The following is a 15,255-nucleotide window of genomic DNA, read 5'->3' as shown; positions in this document are numbered from 1 at the left end:
CAGGTTCACAATACGAGGAAAAATACTTCCTAATAATTTGAATAGGCCAAAATTGGACAGGCTATCATAGGGTAGCAGGTTTTCCCCCTCACAAGTCAGCTTCAAGGACAGGCTAAATGAGGATTTATTGGGTGGGCCTAGATGGATGACCTCTGAGGTCCCTTCTCCCTTAGCCAGACATTAGATGTCAATAAATTCAACCTGTTTTTATAAATGGAAGAAACTGAGGCCTATACCAGACAAAACACATTGCTGCTGCAAGTTATTCTCCATGATTTAAAATTTATTTAATGCATGCTTTAGATGCACCATTTCCCCAGTGTGTCAGAAACAAAGATTTTACATAAGGAAAAAGCAAATACTCTATCCCATCTCATTGCTGAAAAATGTTAGGTTTAGTCTTCTCTGTACCTGAAAATACAATGAAGTTTCTTATGCTTCAGTAACTGCAAAGGATATTATGTGATAATTAAAAGTTCAAAAACTAGATGAACAAAAAACCCTCAAAATTTCATAAATGATAATAAAGACATAATATTCTCAAGCACACTCATTGGCATCTAAGCTAACTTGTGACATACAAATTCACATATTTTATCTTCTGGTCTCCCTTTAATCTGCAGAGTACAAGTGACCAAAAGACGATAAATAAGAACTCACATTTATATGGAACTAAGCTGGCATTGACAGCTTTCTCCCAAAATGACCCCATGAGGTAGATAGTGCAAGTATTATCATCTCCATTATTACAGATAAGGAAACCTGGAAGGTTTATGGAACTTGCCAAGATCATACAGGCAGTATATGTGTGAGGCGAAATTCGAACCCAGTGTACTGACTCCAAGCACATGGCCCTTTCCACTAGACCAAAATGCACTTCTAAGGAAAAAGGTGACTCTCAAGCTGCAATACAACAAATTCTCATAAACAATGTACTTGAATTAAGAACACAGAAACATGGTTCAAAGCAATGTGTCAGCTCTAACCTTTTGATGAATATACAACTACACACATTTTAATTTTGTATTTCCAATTTTATTTTTATTATTCTCTTATGGAATGCTAAATTTAATGTTACAATGTAGCCATAATAGCTACTGAAATGTGACAAGTGTCCTCATCTAAATGCTGTCAAACAGGCTAATGTTTTATGTTATTAAACAAAACACGTGTGACTTTACACAGCAGAGGTCTGGTGGTCTTCAAATTGCTGCCAAGTGCAAGGCAAGCCACAACCCTCAGACAAACTGGAATTCTATACATAAATATATACATTTATTCCATATATGTATTATGCAGTCATGCATACATTTCTCTCTCTCTCTATATATGTCTGTGTTGAACATTAATAAAACTGCATGTATTATACATGCACATCTATATCTATAGACATACACTCCACTCTTCCCACTGGGCTCTCTTTTATAACACTGTCTAGTGTACAGCTAATACATCCTCATTCCCAACTATTTTTATTGCCCAATATAGTTACATGATTCCAGTGGCAGTACTCCACCCTTTGGGTATAGTGTAGGTATTTCTATGTATATAGACATGTCTATTCATGTATATCTATGTATGTAAAGGAAACATTTTCCTCAAGTCATGCATTAATACAGTAAACAGTCTTTTCACCATAGGTTTTTGGAATTCTAAACAGTGTAAAATCTAATTCTTGAAAAACTCCTATTTGTATACTTTTGTATACAATTTTTAGTTACAAAAAATATATTATATATATATATATTTATATATGATTGAAACCTAGTGAGTACATATGTTCTTTGAGTCAGGCTATATTCTAGCCTTTAGATAAATTAAAAAAGTACACCCTCTTAACAGGATGCAAAAGTGGCCTTAAAAAGCCCATTACCTGTATTTAGAATAGCCCATATTTAGATTTTTAAAAAGCTGACAAAATGATGTCAAAAAAATTTGCATTAAATATACAAAGGTTTGCATACAGATACCTAGTTCAGTTCCTAACATTCTTTCTGGCTTTTAAGATTGACCAATATTAATGATGACTATCTTAAAATTATGGCTCATCTGAATTTCTGATAGTGAAAAATTCTATCATTTTTAAATCGAAAAAAAAAAAAAAAGTTCCATTTAAAAGGAAAAAATGTACATGAACAACCTAAAGTACTCATGGAAATGTTCTTGTACAAAGTGACTGTGTACCCCATGACATATGGGCTCATTCCCAATGAGAACACCATTTGGTAGCATGTGTAAACCCTGTGTGGCTCCCCCTCTCTCTGGGTCTCTTCAGTATATAAAAATTCAAACCACTTCACATTAAAATTTAAGTTTAATACAGTGCAAAGTTTTAAGACAAAATAACTTGTTCCCCCCAGTGGAACAAGTTCCAGAATCATGCTGATTCTTTTTCCAACCTATTTACACAATGAGCTAAATGTTATCCATAAACTTTGAAATTTGCTGAATATCAGCAGAAACGTAATTAATCTAGCAGCAGTTGCCTTAACGAGAATTGACAGTTATTTGAGAGAATGCATAAAATTTTCAAGACTGTACTCAGTGTCGTATTGATCTTGATCCCAGAGATCACTGAGGTTCTCCAGGATTGATTTCATACTTGCTTTTCCAGAAGCTGTCGAGGTATTTGCTTTTTCCACTTTTCCATCCTTAAAGGAAAGTAAGAATGAAAATTATTTCAGAAATTAACCCAATATTTCATATATATTAAACTATTCTTTAACACTTCATTTCTTCACTGCTTTCTCTTTTTAGTTTGTATCTGAATATCTAGAACTCAGGATCAGCCAACAGTTTGGCAACATTTCATTTTCCTATTAACTCCAAGCAGGCAGAAAAGTGCTACTGCAGATATATTACAAATCACATTTCTAATGATTCAAGTTTAGAGAATGTCTCAATTTTGCCCACTGACTTTTTTCATAGAATTTTAGAGCTGGAAGTCAGTTTAGAAGTCATCTAAAGTCCAGCCTCCCACAAGATGAAGAAATCTCCCACGTAACTTCCCTGAAAAGTAGTCTCATCCATCTCAAACATTTTCAGTGGTAGGGAATTTTCTTACGAGTCTGCTTTTCCTATTGTTAGAAATGTCTGAAATTTTTTTTCTTATATTGAACCAAAATCAGCTTCCCTATAACTTCCATTCTTGGGTCCCAGTTTTACCATCTGGAATGCCTCTTCCCATGTAAATCCTATAATCCTTTAATAAACTAGGTAGGAAGTGAAAAGAAGCACTTTTATAGACATTTATGAAAAAATGCCAAGCAGAATATGTGTAATCCATCTTCTGAATGCAATATTTCAAATAGTGGAAGACATCTATCATGTCCCACATAAGTTTTCTCTTCTCTAAGCCAAACATTTCAAAATTCTTTCATTCAGTCCTCCTATAGCATGATTTCCAGTTGGGCTCTATCCATTTTATTAATGTGTTTCCTAAATGTTGCACTTATTACACACAACACCCCACATGGGGCCTGAGTAGGGCTAAGTACAATGAGATCACCACACCTCTCTACCTCCCTTCTGAATACCGCACCTCATTTGATGCAGCCTAAGATGAAATTTCACTTTTCTAGACTCTATATTGCACTGTTGATTCAACTGAGCTCACAGTCCACTAATTACTGGCCCTAACCTCCACCCTTTTTTCATAAGAGCTGTTATACAGAAACAGCATCTCCATTTTGTATTTGTGGAAGTGATCTTCTGAACCAAAGAATAGGACGTTCTCTTAATCCTGCTTAAATCTCCTCTTATTAGAAATGGTATGCGGTTCTAGGCTACTGACATCTTTGTTGTGCAACATATTAGCTATCTCTTCCAGCTGTATGTCACCTGCACATCTGACAGGTATGCCATCTATGGTTTCATCAAAGTTACTGAAAAAATGGCTGAACAGTACAGAGCCAAGGGCACCTTTGATTGTCACATACTTTCCTTCTATCTACTATGAATGAATGAAAGAAAAAGAATTTATGAAATGCTACAAAGCACTGGGTTCAGTGCTGGGGTACAAACAGAAGAAAGGAAGCATTCCCTGCTCTGAAGAAGCTCTAGTTTGGAAAGACAACACACATAGGGAAGTTCAGCTACAGGGTGGGTATAAAGTCCGGCAGGCCTGGGGTGCACTGGAGTATCTTGACAGGGAGGTGGTGTTAAGTAGCTGGATCATGTGAGATGAGGAAGGGAATAAAGAGGAATGGGTAAATTGCTGGGCACTAGCACAGGATACTGAGAAAATATTTCAAAATAAAATTAGTTTTTCTTATGTAAGAATTCACAGTCAACAAAGTACTGTGCATTAACGAGTCTTTGCCATGAAAATGGAAAGAGCTCTGTAATATATAAAACTTCTTTGGAGTGATATTCAGTGCAAATGTTGAGTTTTGATTTGCATTGTAATTTGGAGAATGGGAGTCTAAGACACTAATTAGTGAGTATCTCTGATCCCTCACAGTCTTCAGCTTACAAGTATCTTGGCACAAAGAGCACAATACCAAGTGGAAATATCAGTGATGGAGGCCCTGCTACTGACCTCAGTGACATTTACCTAGCTTGTGCCTCTAGATAGGAGCCTGTGAGAGCCAAGAAGAAACAATAACAAAACACTCCTGCGTCGAGATTTGCCAATCTACAGCAAGAAACCACCAAAATCTGATAAACCTCGGGGTTTCTTCAGCAATGATTTCTGGGTTTCTAGGGGGGTACTTAGAGTCACCATCCACGTATCAACATCGCTAATATGTGGTACCTCAGTCAAGCCTGAAAACAATGTAACTTTCCCTATGCTGTCCTACTACGTCCTCATAGGCAATGAACCAGAGTTGTGTTGACCAGGCTGCTCTGAACCTACCAACAGGTGACAAAATGAGTGATATAGTTTATGATTCATGACAAATTGAATAATAAATTTTTTACCTTGTCAAGGGTAAACAGGTCAAGAAGTTGATCGGTCCCCATGCTTTGCAGACTAGCATTCTCTTGGCTAATAACTGTATTTGCAATATTCATTTTGAATTTCTGCAAACCCATTATTTTCTCTTCCAACGTTCCTCTTGTTATTAATCGATATACATTAACAACTCGTTTCTTGGGGGAGAAGAAAAACTATAATTAACAGCTATAAATTATAGCATGAAAGATTTCACAGATTTACTAGAGCAACTGTGAGGGATCTTTAGAGAAATGGACAGCAAATTTTTTAAAAATTGTGATTAAGCTTTTGGGGAGCCACTTTGCTGTGTCTAAGGATACACTTCAATTTATGTGAGGACCTAGCCCTTTATTTCTCTCTATTCTACCATAGAGTCCAATTTTCCCTACTTACTCACGTCTTGCTCTAGAGAGACAAGTCACATTTTTCAGGCTCAGTTATGGTGGTTTAGAAGGACTAAGAATGAGTTGAAGATCATACTGAGGGTGAGAGAGGGTAGAACAGGGACTGAGTTTGCTTCAGATATCACTAAATAATATAGAGTCACAGGTATTCTAAATATGATCAACTAAATTAGATCAAATTAGATATTCTATATTAGATCAACTGGTGATAAAAGAGGCTCAAAATAGAGGAGCACTGTCTTACCATTCTAGTTTCTAGGGCCTAAAAATGAACAGACCATGCATTTAGAGCAGGGCTTCTTGAAACTTTTTCAACTCATGCCCTCTTCAGTGCTTCTTCAACTGTGGGTCATGACCCCACCACAATTTAAGAAGTGCTGAAAAGAGGATGACAGACTGGTAAGGAAGTAGAAAGGCTCTTAGAAAGGTAGTAGTGAGGGGCAGCTAGGTGGCGCAGTGGATAGAGTACCGGCCCTGAAGTCAGGAAGACCTGAGTTCAAATCCAGCCTCAGACCAAACACAGGACACTTACTAGCTGTGTGACCCTGGGCAAGTCACTTGACCCCAATTGCCTTTAAAAAAAAAGAAAAGAAAAGAAAAGAAAGGTAGTAGTAGTTCTACTACCTTAAAGATGAGGAGACTAAGACTCAGAGAGGCTTGGTCCCACAGGAAATTAATGACAGAGCTGGGACTAGAACTCAAGTTTCTTGGCTCCTGGTCCAGGGCCTCACTGTCCTACTGTCCCACATTGCAATTTTTAAAGCAAAGATTTGAAAGTGGGTTTACAATAATGTCAGGAACGAGGAATCACATCACAACAGGTACGGCAACACTGCAAGGGGCAGTTTACCTGGCCAATACGATGAGCTCGATCCATTGCTTGTAAATCCCTCATAGGATTCCAGTCATGCTCAACAAATACAACTGTATCGGCTCCTGTTAAGTTAAGACCCAGTCCACCAACATGTGTAGTCAGTAAAAGAACATCTATGGATGGGTCATTGTTGAACCTAAACACACAAATTGAAGGAGGAGAAGAGGAAAGTGAAAAATCAAAATATTTCTTCCTAAATCTCCTACATAACACAATGTAAATTGTTTAATAAAAACTGAAGACAAGAAATAAGAACTCTGTTGATATTAAATATCTTCAAATCCAGTGAATCTACTGAAATTTCTGAAACAATCAGCTAGAAAAGTTGAATATATTTTCTTTACAGAATTCTATTACCCAAGAAAGCTCCTCCCTGTGACCTCAATTCCTCTCCCAGGCCATCCCCTCTGCCCTGGCTCTACTCTTCTCCCTTCTTCATCTTGACCTCTTGATGAACCATGTTCACTATGTACATGTACATGAACATGTAACTCCATGTTGTCCTCTTATGCCCTTTGCACTCTTATCCTATCACCGATCTCATCCTGCCAAACCTTAGTCTTGGATTACTTCCACTATCCCCTGCCTTCACAGCTCAGCTGAGCCTTCACTGCAGTAATACAATGCATCCTTCTACACTTCCCTAAGTAAGTCACGATGCCACTCACCAGGGGGCTTTACTAAATCTTGTCATTCCTCCTCAAGCCTGATATGGATTCCCTTTCCACATCCTCAGGGAGAACTTTGTCTCCTATTTCCCTGGGGGAAAATATGGAGGCCATTGCCAAGTGCTCCCCCTTCATCTCTCTCAGATACCTTCTCCCACTAGCTGCTCCTTTCCCCCAGTCTCATATAAAGAAGTAACCATCCTCATTGCCAAGCCAAACCTTTCTACATAAGTGATCCCATTCCATCTTTTCTTCTCCAGCATTGTCTTTTGTCACTCCCACTTTCTCACTAATCTTTAATCTCTCTGTCTACTAGCTGACTCTCTACTGCCTTACAAACAAGCTCATATCTCCCCTTCACCTCAAAAAATCCTCACTTGGGGGGCAGCTAGGTGGTGCAGTGGATAGAGCACCAGCCCTGGATTCAGAAGGACCTAAATTCAAATCCGGCCTCAGACACATAACATTTACTAGCTGTGTGACTCTGGGCAAGTCACTTAACCCCATTGCCTAGCCAAAAAAAAAAAAAAAAAAAAAAATCCTCACTTGATCGACACATTCTCCCTCCTCCTTTTCCTGGCTAACCTCTTCAAGAAGGCCATCTACATAGGTGCCTCCACTTCTTTTTCTCTTGCTTCCTTAATTTACAGTATGGTTTCAGACTTCCTCATTTAGCTGAAATCACTGTTTCCAGAACTATCAGTGGTCTCTTAATTGCCAATATTTAATGGCCTTTTCTCAATCTTCATTCTCCTTTATCTCTCTTCAGCATTTGACGCTGCTGATCACCCTTTTCTCCTTAATATTCCCATCTCTCTAGGTTTTCGTGACGCTATACTCTCTACTAGTTCTCCACCCTAACTGACCTCTCCTCAGACTCCTTTGCTGGATCTTCTTTCAGGTCATACCCTTTAACCATGGGTGTTTCCCAAGACTCTGTCCTATGTCTTCCTCTCCTTATATACAATTTTGATTGGTGATCTCATCAGCCCCCATGGTTTCAATTATCACCTCTGTATCAATGATTCTCAGATCTAGTTATCTAGCCCAAACTTCTCTGCATCTACAACTGCCTACTAGTCATCTCCAACTGGATATCCCATAGACTTTTCAAACTCAACATGTCCAAACCTAAACTCTTTATCTTTCCTCCTAAACCGTTCCCTCTTCCTAACTGTCCTATCAGTGTTGGCAGCACTACCACCCTCCTAGTCACCAAGGCTCAATCTAAGCTTTGTCCCTGACTTCTCACTCTCCACATCCAATTATTTGCCAAGTCTCATTGTTTCTACCTTTATAATATTTCTCAAATATGCCCTATTCTCTCCTCTGACACTGCTACCACCCTGGCACAGGCCCTTATCACCTCACACATGAACTACTGGTAATCATGGGGGGGGGGGGGGGGGGGAAAGGTTCATCTTGGCCTCAAAGGTTCTCTCTATCCCACTCCATGCTCCATTTAGCTGTCAAATTGATCTTCCTAGAACAGAGGGATAAATATGTTACACACACCCTTATTCAATCAACTCTGGTGGTTCCCTATCATTTCCAGGATAAAATAGAAAAACATCTGTCTGGCATTCAAAGATCTTCATAGATTGCCCCCTTGTCTCAAAGCCCTCTCCACCAATGTTTCTTACACTTTACACCCTCTCCCTCAATGTACTCTTGCCTCTTCATTGTTGCTCATTTAGTTCATCTGTCTCTGGGCATTTTCACTTGCTGTCTCCTGCACGCCTGGGATATTCTGTCTCCTTTTCATCTCCTTCACTTCTGGTTTTCTTCAACTGCCAGCTAAAATTCCCCTGTCTACAAGAAGCCTTTCCCAATTCCCCTTAATGCTAATGCCTTCACTCCACAAATATCTCCAATTTATCCTCTAAAAATCTTGTTTGTATGCTGTCCCTCCCAACAGACTACAAGCTCCTTGAAAACAGGACTATTTTATGCCTTTCTTTGTGTCCCTAGCACTTAGCAGAGGCTTAATAAATGCTTATAGATTTGACTTCTGGGTAACTGGGTACAGCTGCTGATGACAACTGTTTCCATAACCAGTTAACCCTCAAATGCCCATTTGGATGCCTTTGAAGTTGGCTTTTTTCTGGAAATGTAGACTGTTTTCCTTCACATACAGGAATACAGTAAAAAAACAAAAACAAACAAACAAAACGCATTTTTTGTCATAAATTTCATTATGAAAAGTAAAATATGAGATAAAGGGGTGAATTTTTCAATATTATATAAAGGCAAGTACAAAAATATAATAGTAACGTTGCTTCATATTTTTATGTTGATGTATAATTTATGGTACATTTATTATCTCATAAAATCTTCAGGTCTCCACAAGCCAATCTGGAATCAGGAGACCAGATTTCAAGCCTCAACTATGTCCTTTGCTGTATGCCCTCAGGCAATCAATTCAACTTTCTTTTTTTTTTTTTTTTTGCTTTTTGGGAGGCAATTGGGGTTAAGTGACTTACCCAGGGTCACACAGTTAGTAAGTGCCAAGTGTTTGAACTCAGATTCAAGATTTGAACTCAGGTCCTCCTGACTCCAAGGCTCTATCCACTGCACCACCAAATAAAGAAGTTTGGTTTTTTTTGGCTAGGCAATGGTGTTAAGTGACTTGCCCAGGGTCATACAGCCAGTAAGTGTCAAGTGTCTGAGGGTGGATTTGAACTTGGGTCCTCCTGACTCCGAGGCTGCTGCTCTATTTATCCACTGTGCCACCTAGCTGCCCCAACTTCAACTTTCTGAAACTCAAATTTCACTATCTGCAAAGTTAGAGAACTGGACAAGATGATTTCTAAATTCTCCTTAAGACCTAATAATTTATAAGTTACTATAAGGCTATTAGTAGGCAGAGCAGATAAGGTTAAATCCCTTTCTGAAGGTCACAAAGGTAATTTATTATAGAGCTAAGACTTCTTGGTATTCTAATTCCTATTCAGTGTTCTAGCCATTATACTATATTGCTTAACAATTTCAATAGTATCTGATTTGACCAAATTAGTATCTCTTCATTTCCTTGCTAATTCCTGAAATTTCTCTAACAAAGTATAAGACCTTTTGATAAAAGCTTTAAAACATAAATTCCCTGTTAAGTAACAGAATGAAACACAAACATAAATGACAAAAGACTGTAAAAAAGTCTGTAATTGTCCCTAATAAATTCCTGTCAACTAAGCCAAGAAGAACTATACTTTTAGAAGATGATAGAGAACAGGACTGGAGAAGAGAAAACTTAGTCAACAAAATTTGCAAACTACTGGCCATATGAGCTTGACTTTAACTCCTGAGTAAATTTTAGAATGCACAATTAAACAGATGGGTAGGGAATACCTAGAAAACAAATGATGGTGGTCACAAAGAGGAAACATGACTTCACCAAGACTAGGCCATGAGAAATTAACCTTGTTCTCCTTTTTTTATAGTGTTACCAAACTGGCTGAGAGGAGTGCTATGCTGTAGAGACCATTTACCTAGATTTAAGCAGAGCATTTGATTAAGTATCTCATGTTATTCTTGTGCAAAAATGGCAAGATGTAGGTTGTGATAGTACAGATAGGCAGATGTGAAATTGACTGAATGGTTGGACCCAAAAAGTGGTCATTAGTGGTTCAGTATTAACTTGGAAGGTGGTTCCCTGTGAAGGACCCCAGGGATCTGTGCATGGCCCTCTCCTGCTTCACAATTATATCAATAACCTGGATAAAAGTACAGATGTCATGCTTACCAGATTGGCAAATCAACCAATAATGATATAAAAATATCAAATGAGATAAATGATATAAAATTACAAGGAACACCTAATCCTGGGATAATGGAATCAGGATCCCAAAATACTAGAACACTGTTTAAAAGGTTAGATGATGACATTTAATAAGGATAAATTTAAAGAATTACACTTTGGTTCAAAAAACTGATTTTATAAATATAAGACAGGGGAGGAATGGCTAGGCATGTTTGTCTGAAGAAGATCTGGGGGTTTTAGTGAACTACAAGCTCAATATGAGTTAAGAGTACAATGTGGGAACCAAGAAAGCTTATGCAATCTTAGGCTACATTAAGAGGCCAGGCATCCCATCCAGGAATGAGGAGGCATGAGAACTGTCTGTACTTTGCTGTAATCAAACCACTTACGTTCTACTGTGCTCAGTTTTTTATGTGCCATGTTTTAGGAAAGATTCTGATTAGCTGAATAATGTCCAGAGGATAACCAAGATGGTAAAGGACAGGATACAAGAAGAGTAGTAGTAAGTGGTCATTTAATTACATTAATGACATATTAGTGAATAATTAAGACCTCATTATCCATAAGTTAACTTATTTAGAACAATGTAAAATTCACTGATTTTTATTTTACAATTTAACAATTTCCTGTTATTCTTTGACAGAAAAAAGTTAACATAAACTTGCTTAATTTAGAGTCCTTTTCCTCAGCTGTCTTTTCAAATTAATAATTATACATGATAACTAAGTAGCATCTTTTGATTCTTTGTCATACATTCCTTGATTGAATAATACAATCAAGTTTTTTTTCCAATGATGTTATGTTATCCAAGAGACCTACTGAATATACATTTCTGTTAAAATTACACAATGAAAATTCATCAGTTTAGGCCATGTTCATAAATACTTCCTTATCCAAAAGAGATCTGATGAAACAAACTTTATTTCCAAGTATTTCTATCTTCATTATGGCCTACTCCGTGATCTTCAAGTTAAAAGAACATTTACCGTGAGACAATGGAATGCCTTTGACCAGCAGGTATACTTCCGTCTAGCCGCAGATATGTTACAGAGGGCAAGTGAGGTTTGAGAAGATCATGTTCTACTATGTCCAGCATGCTTTTGAGCTGGCAGAAGATAAGTATCCTGTGCTGGGCCACAACTGCTTCTGTGCCACTCTCTGAAGTACTGGCATTTCCCAAACCACAGTCCAGTAGCAGCTTAAAAAAAAAAGGTGGAAAAAAAATGGGTCCAAGGGCAGCTCAATCAACATTGTTCACTAAGCTCATTCTGTAATAAATGTTTATCTCTACAATGAAAAACAGAAATGACTTACCTGCTCCTCAGATTCTCTTAAAGTATATCCATACCAGATTATCTCTGTGGGCTGCAATGTCACCCTGGAGAATCTGGAACTAAGAGCTGCTCAGGCTTATCAGCCTAGAATTTTCTGGTCCCCTCTGCAGGAGGGTACCTAACAGGCCTTTCTTCCCTTTCCTCAGTTCCTTGAGGCTCACTAGAGGGAACATATAGGTGCTCAATAAATGTCTGTTGTTGGTGGTGATGATTATGATGATGATGCCCTGGGCCAAATAATCCATGCAGGAGCATCAAGGTATAAAGGGTATAAGAAAAAAATCATGAAGCAGCTAAATATAGAAAGGATTAAAAACTGCATAAAAGTAGGAAAGTAAAGAGTAATACAAACATACCTCTCTCCCCAACTCAAATAGCTAACCTCTCTCAAAATAATTTTGTTTCCCTTTAACTCTACAGCACTTTCTCTAAAACAAAAGAATGAAGGATTCCCTGGTGAAAATAAACTATGGATGATGAACCTCTGGAGAATTTAGGTTATAGAGAAGTAACCTCCATTTCTCCAAAGGTAATTATCAACACCCACACAATACACAGGGTTTGGCCAGACTGCGATGTCATCTCATTGGCATCCTGGGATGTGACTCATTTACTGTGAATCTTCACAACTGTTTAATCCACAGTGATTTGGACTGACACTTGTACTCTTGACAGAGTACTTGCTATTACTTTTCTCAAATCCCAGTGTGAGCCCATGATTAGTGGCTGTTAGAGCCAGAAGGGGCCTCAGAGGTCACCAAGGCCAATTTCCTTATTTTAGAACTGAAGAAAACAGGCCCAGAGAAGAAGGTTAATAACTCTAATTTATACAGTGCTTTTAAATTTTGTACAATCCTTTCCAAAAAGGAGAAATGACTTATACCAAATTATTTAGCAAGTTAAGCTAAGACTAGGTGTCTCTAAAAATGTCTAGTTCAGTGTTTTTTCCTTCTTGGTAAGCAGTGGAGTCTCTCAGTCTGACCATATTTCAAGACACAGCAATATGATATACCTACTTTCCACATCCAAAACAAGACCAAGGAATGTTGCTTTCCTTATTACAAATATGAAATGCTCAGAAGCCCAAAATCTTAGGGGTTGGAAGAAATATTCAAGTCCAATATCTCAACAAATGCATTCATCTCCTCTTTAATGTCTCTGACAAGTGACCATCTAGACTATTTATTTCCCATGACAGGAATGATCACTATTACACAAGGAAGCCATTGGACAGCTCAGCTGAAAAGTTCTTCCTTACACCAAGATAAAATCTGTCTCATTGTACCTGACACCCATTCAAAGGACCTAGCTCTGCTCTCTACAGTTACATCACCTAAGTCTGATCCCTCTCCCCAGTAATAATCCCTCAAATATTTGAACAAAAGCTATCATATTTCTTTATTTTTATAGGTTAAAAATCCCAATTCCTTCTATGACATGATTTGCTGACCCCTGAATATTCTGGTTATGCTCTTCCGGATGAGATCATTTTTCAATGTCTCTCGTAAATCGTGAAACTTTAAAATACAGTGGAACTAGTAATACCTTCCTTGTTCTGGACAGTTTAACACTTTAAGATGGCATTAAATTTTTTTTTGTGAGTCACAACCAATGTTACTGGTTGATACTGAATTTGCAGTCATCTTGACCCACTATATATTCTTCATATGACCTGTTTTATTCAGATCTCTCCCATCCTGGACTTCTACAGCAGTTTTTGATGCTAAGGGCAAGATTTTACTTTTCTCCCCAATGAACATGCCTTGTTGTCACGTGCCCCTGATATGATTGGATTGATTCTATGTCCTTTTAAAACCAATTCCATTTACAGTCAATTGATTTTATTCTGTAACTGTCTAATTCATGGTTCTTTGTCTCTGAACTTAGATCAGAATTCAGCTGAGCTGAAATGAGTTAAGTTCAGAAATCCAGTTCTACTGTTAATCATTATTTTATTCTTGCCTCAAGGAAATCTATTATCCTTGAGAGATATGGGTGGACACCAGGGAATCTGGTCCAGTATTGTTACACCACCAAGCTATCCTTCAAAAGGATGTCTGGTCTGCTGTCCAAAGAAGTCTGGTCCACAATCTCTAACCTTACACCTAACCTTGCAGGTGGACTCAAACAATGAACAGTTCTTAGTCACAAGAGGGGGCTGCTAGAGCCCCTCATTCCCAATTTCCAACCAGTCACATTGTCCCCCACAGCTCAGCTCTGTAACCAATTATTGATTTTGCCATTCCTGATGTCAAGCTCTTCTAACTGCTCATAATTTGTCCCCTGCCCATGAAGTCCCGTTCTTTGTTCTGTACTCCCCAAAACTGTAAAAGAGAGATGATCCTTTCCTTTGGGGTCTTAGCTTTGCTGAGGAAGCTGAAATCCTATTTATTGGTAAATTTGTGTTTTACTATTAAATTGAGCATGCCTGGAACTTTGTGCCTCAGTTTACCTTATTTTAACTTATACCCCTTTGTCTTTACTTACACTGTCTTCTATGTTTGGAATGCTCTGCCACCTTTGCCTGTTGAACTCCTCCCCACTCTAGATGCCAAATCTTCCAAGAAATCATTTCTCCCTCTATGAGGCATCAATGTGACACATTGGACAGTGTTGGGCCTGGAGTCAGGAAGACCTCAGTTCAAATCCTGTCTTACGTGACAAGTCATGTAACCTCTCTAAGCCTTCTTTTCCTCATCTGTAAAATGGTAATAATAGCACGTCCTTCCTCCCAGGGTTGGGAGGATCAAATGAGATAATATACTTAAAAGTACACTACAAATTTTAAGGTGCTATATAAATGTTCGCTATTAATATTTATACAGCTTTGTTTTGTGACTCTCTACAGCACTCATTCTGTCATACAGTATGTGTAATATGGGAATAAGACACACACACAATGCCCCTAGATTAAAGATCACTGGGGGTAAGTCTTACTTAAACCTGGTTATTTCTCCCAATGCCTAGCATAGTGCTCTGCATGCAGCAGTTGCTTAATAACTGCTTTTTTTTGTATTTGAGACAAATTTTTTCACCTTAATGTTTTTGGTGTGTTGTTCAGGTTTATTTATTTGGGTGACTGTATATTTTTATTCTGTTACCTGATACATTAGTTAATCCTCCAAACTTTATATCACCTTTTAATTGGACAGAAATGCCTTCTATGTTTTCCTCTAAGTTGCATCCACTGACTGATTTCAGGAAAATTATTTTAAAACTTTCTCTTACTATCCTTCCTCTCCCAACCCCATTTTCTGAGAAAAGACTTGAAGAAAGATT

General features: G+C 38.0%; 1 protein-coding gene across 3 annotated transcripts in view; it reads right to left on the bottom strand.

Annotated features, from left to right (window-relative positions):
* Positions 1 to 262: 262 nt before the first annotated feature.
* The window catches only part of BTAF1 (B-TFIID TATA-box binding protein associated factor 1), a 125,059-nt gene continuing 110,066 nt past the window's right edge, over positions 263 to 15,255 (bottom strand). For all 3 annotated transcript variants that reach the window (XM_027839797.1, XM_027839798.1, XM_027839799.1), the window contains exons 35-38: positions 11,629 to 11,840; positions 6,194 to 6,353; positions 4,924 to 5,094; positions 263 to 2,651 (exon numbers count right to left, since the gene is read on the bottom strand). In XM_027839797.1, the coding sequence (XP_027695598.1) occupies positions 2,505 to 2,651; positions 4,924 to 5,094; positions 6,194 to 6,353; positions 11,629 to 11,840 (690 nt within the window). In that variant the 3' untranslated portion in view covers positions 263 to 2,504. The remainder of the gene's footprint in view (positions 2,652 to 4,923; positions 5,095 to 6,193; positions 6,354 to 11,628; positions 11,841 to 15,255) is intronic.

This window comes from Vombatus ursinus, unplaced genomic scaffold (assembly GCF_900497805.2).
Source record: "Vombatus ursinus unplaced genomic scaffold, bare-nosed wombat genome assembly UNPS02014833.1, whole genome shotgun sequence".
NCBI lineage: Eukaryota > Metazoa > Chordata > Mammalia > Diprotodontia > Vombatidae > Vombatus > Vombatus ursinus.
This window is presented reverse-complemented; position numbering and strand designations above follow the sequence as displayed.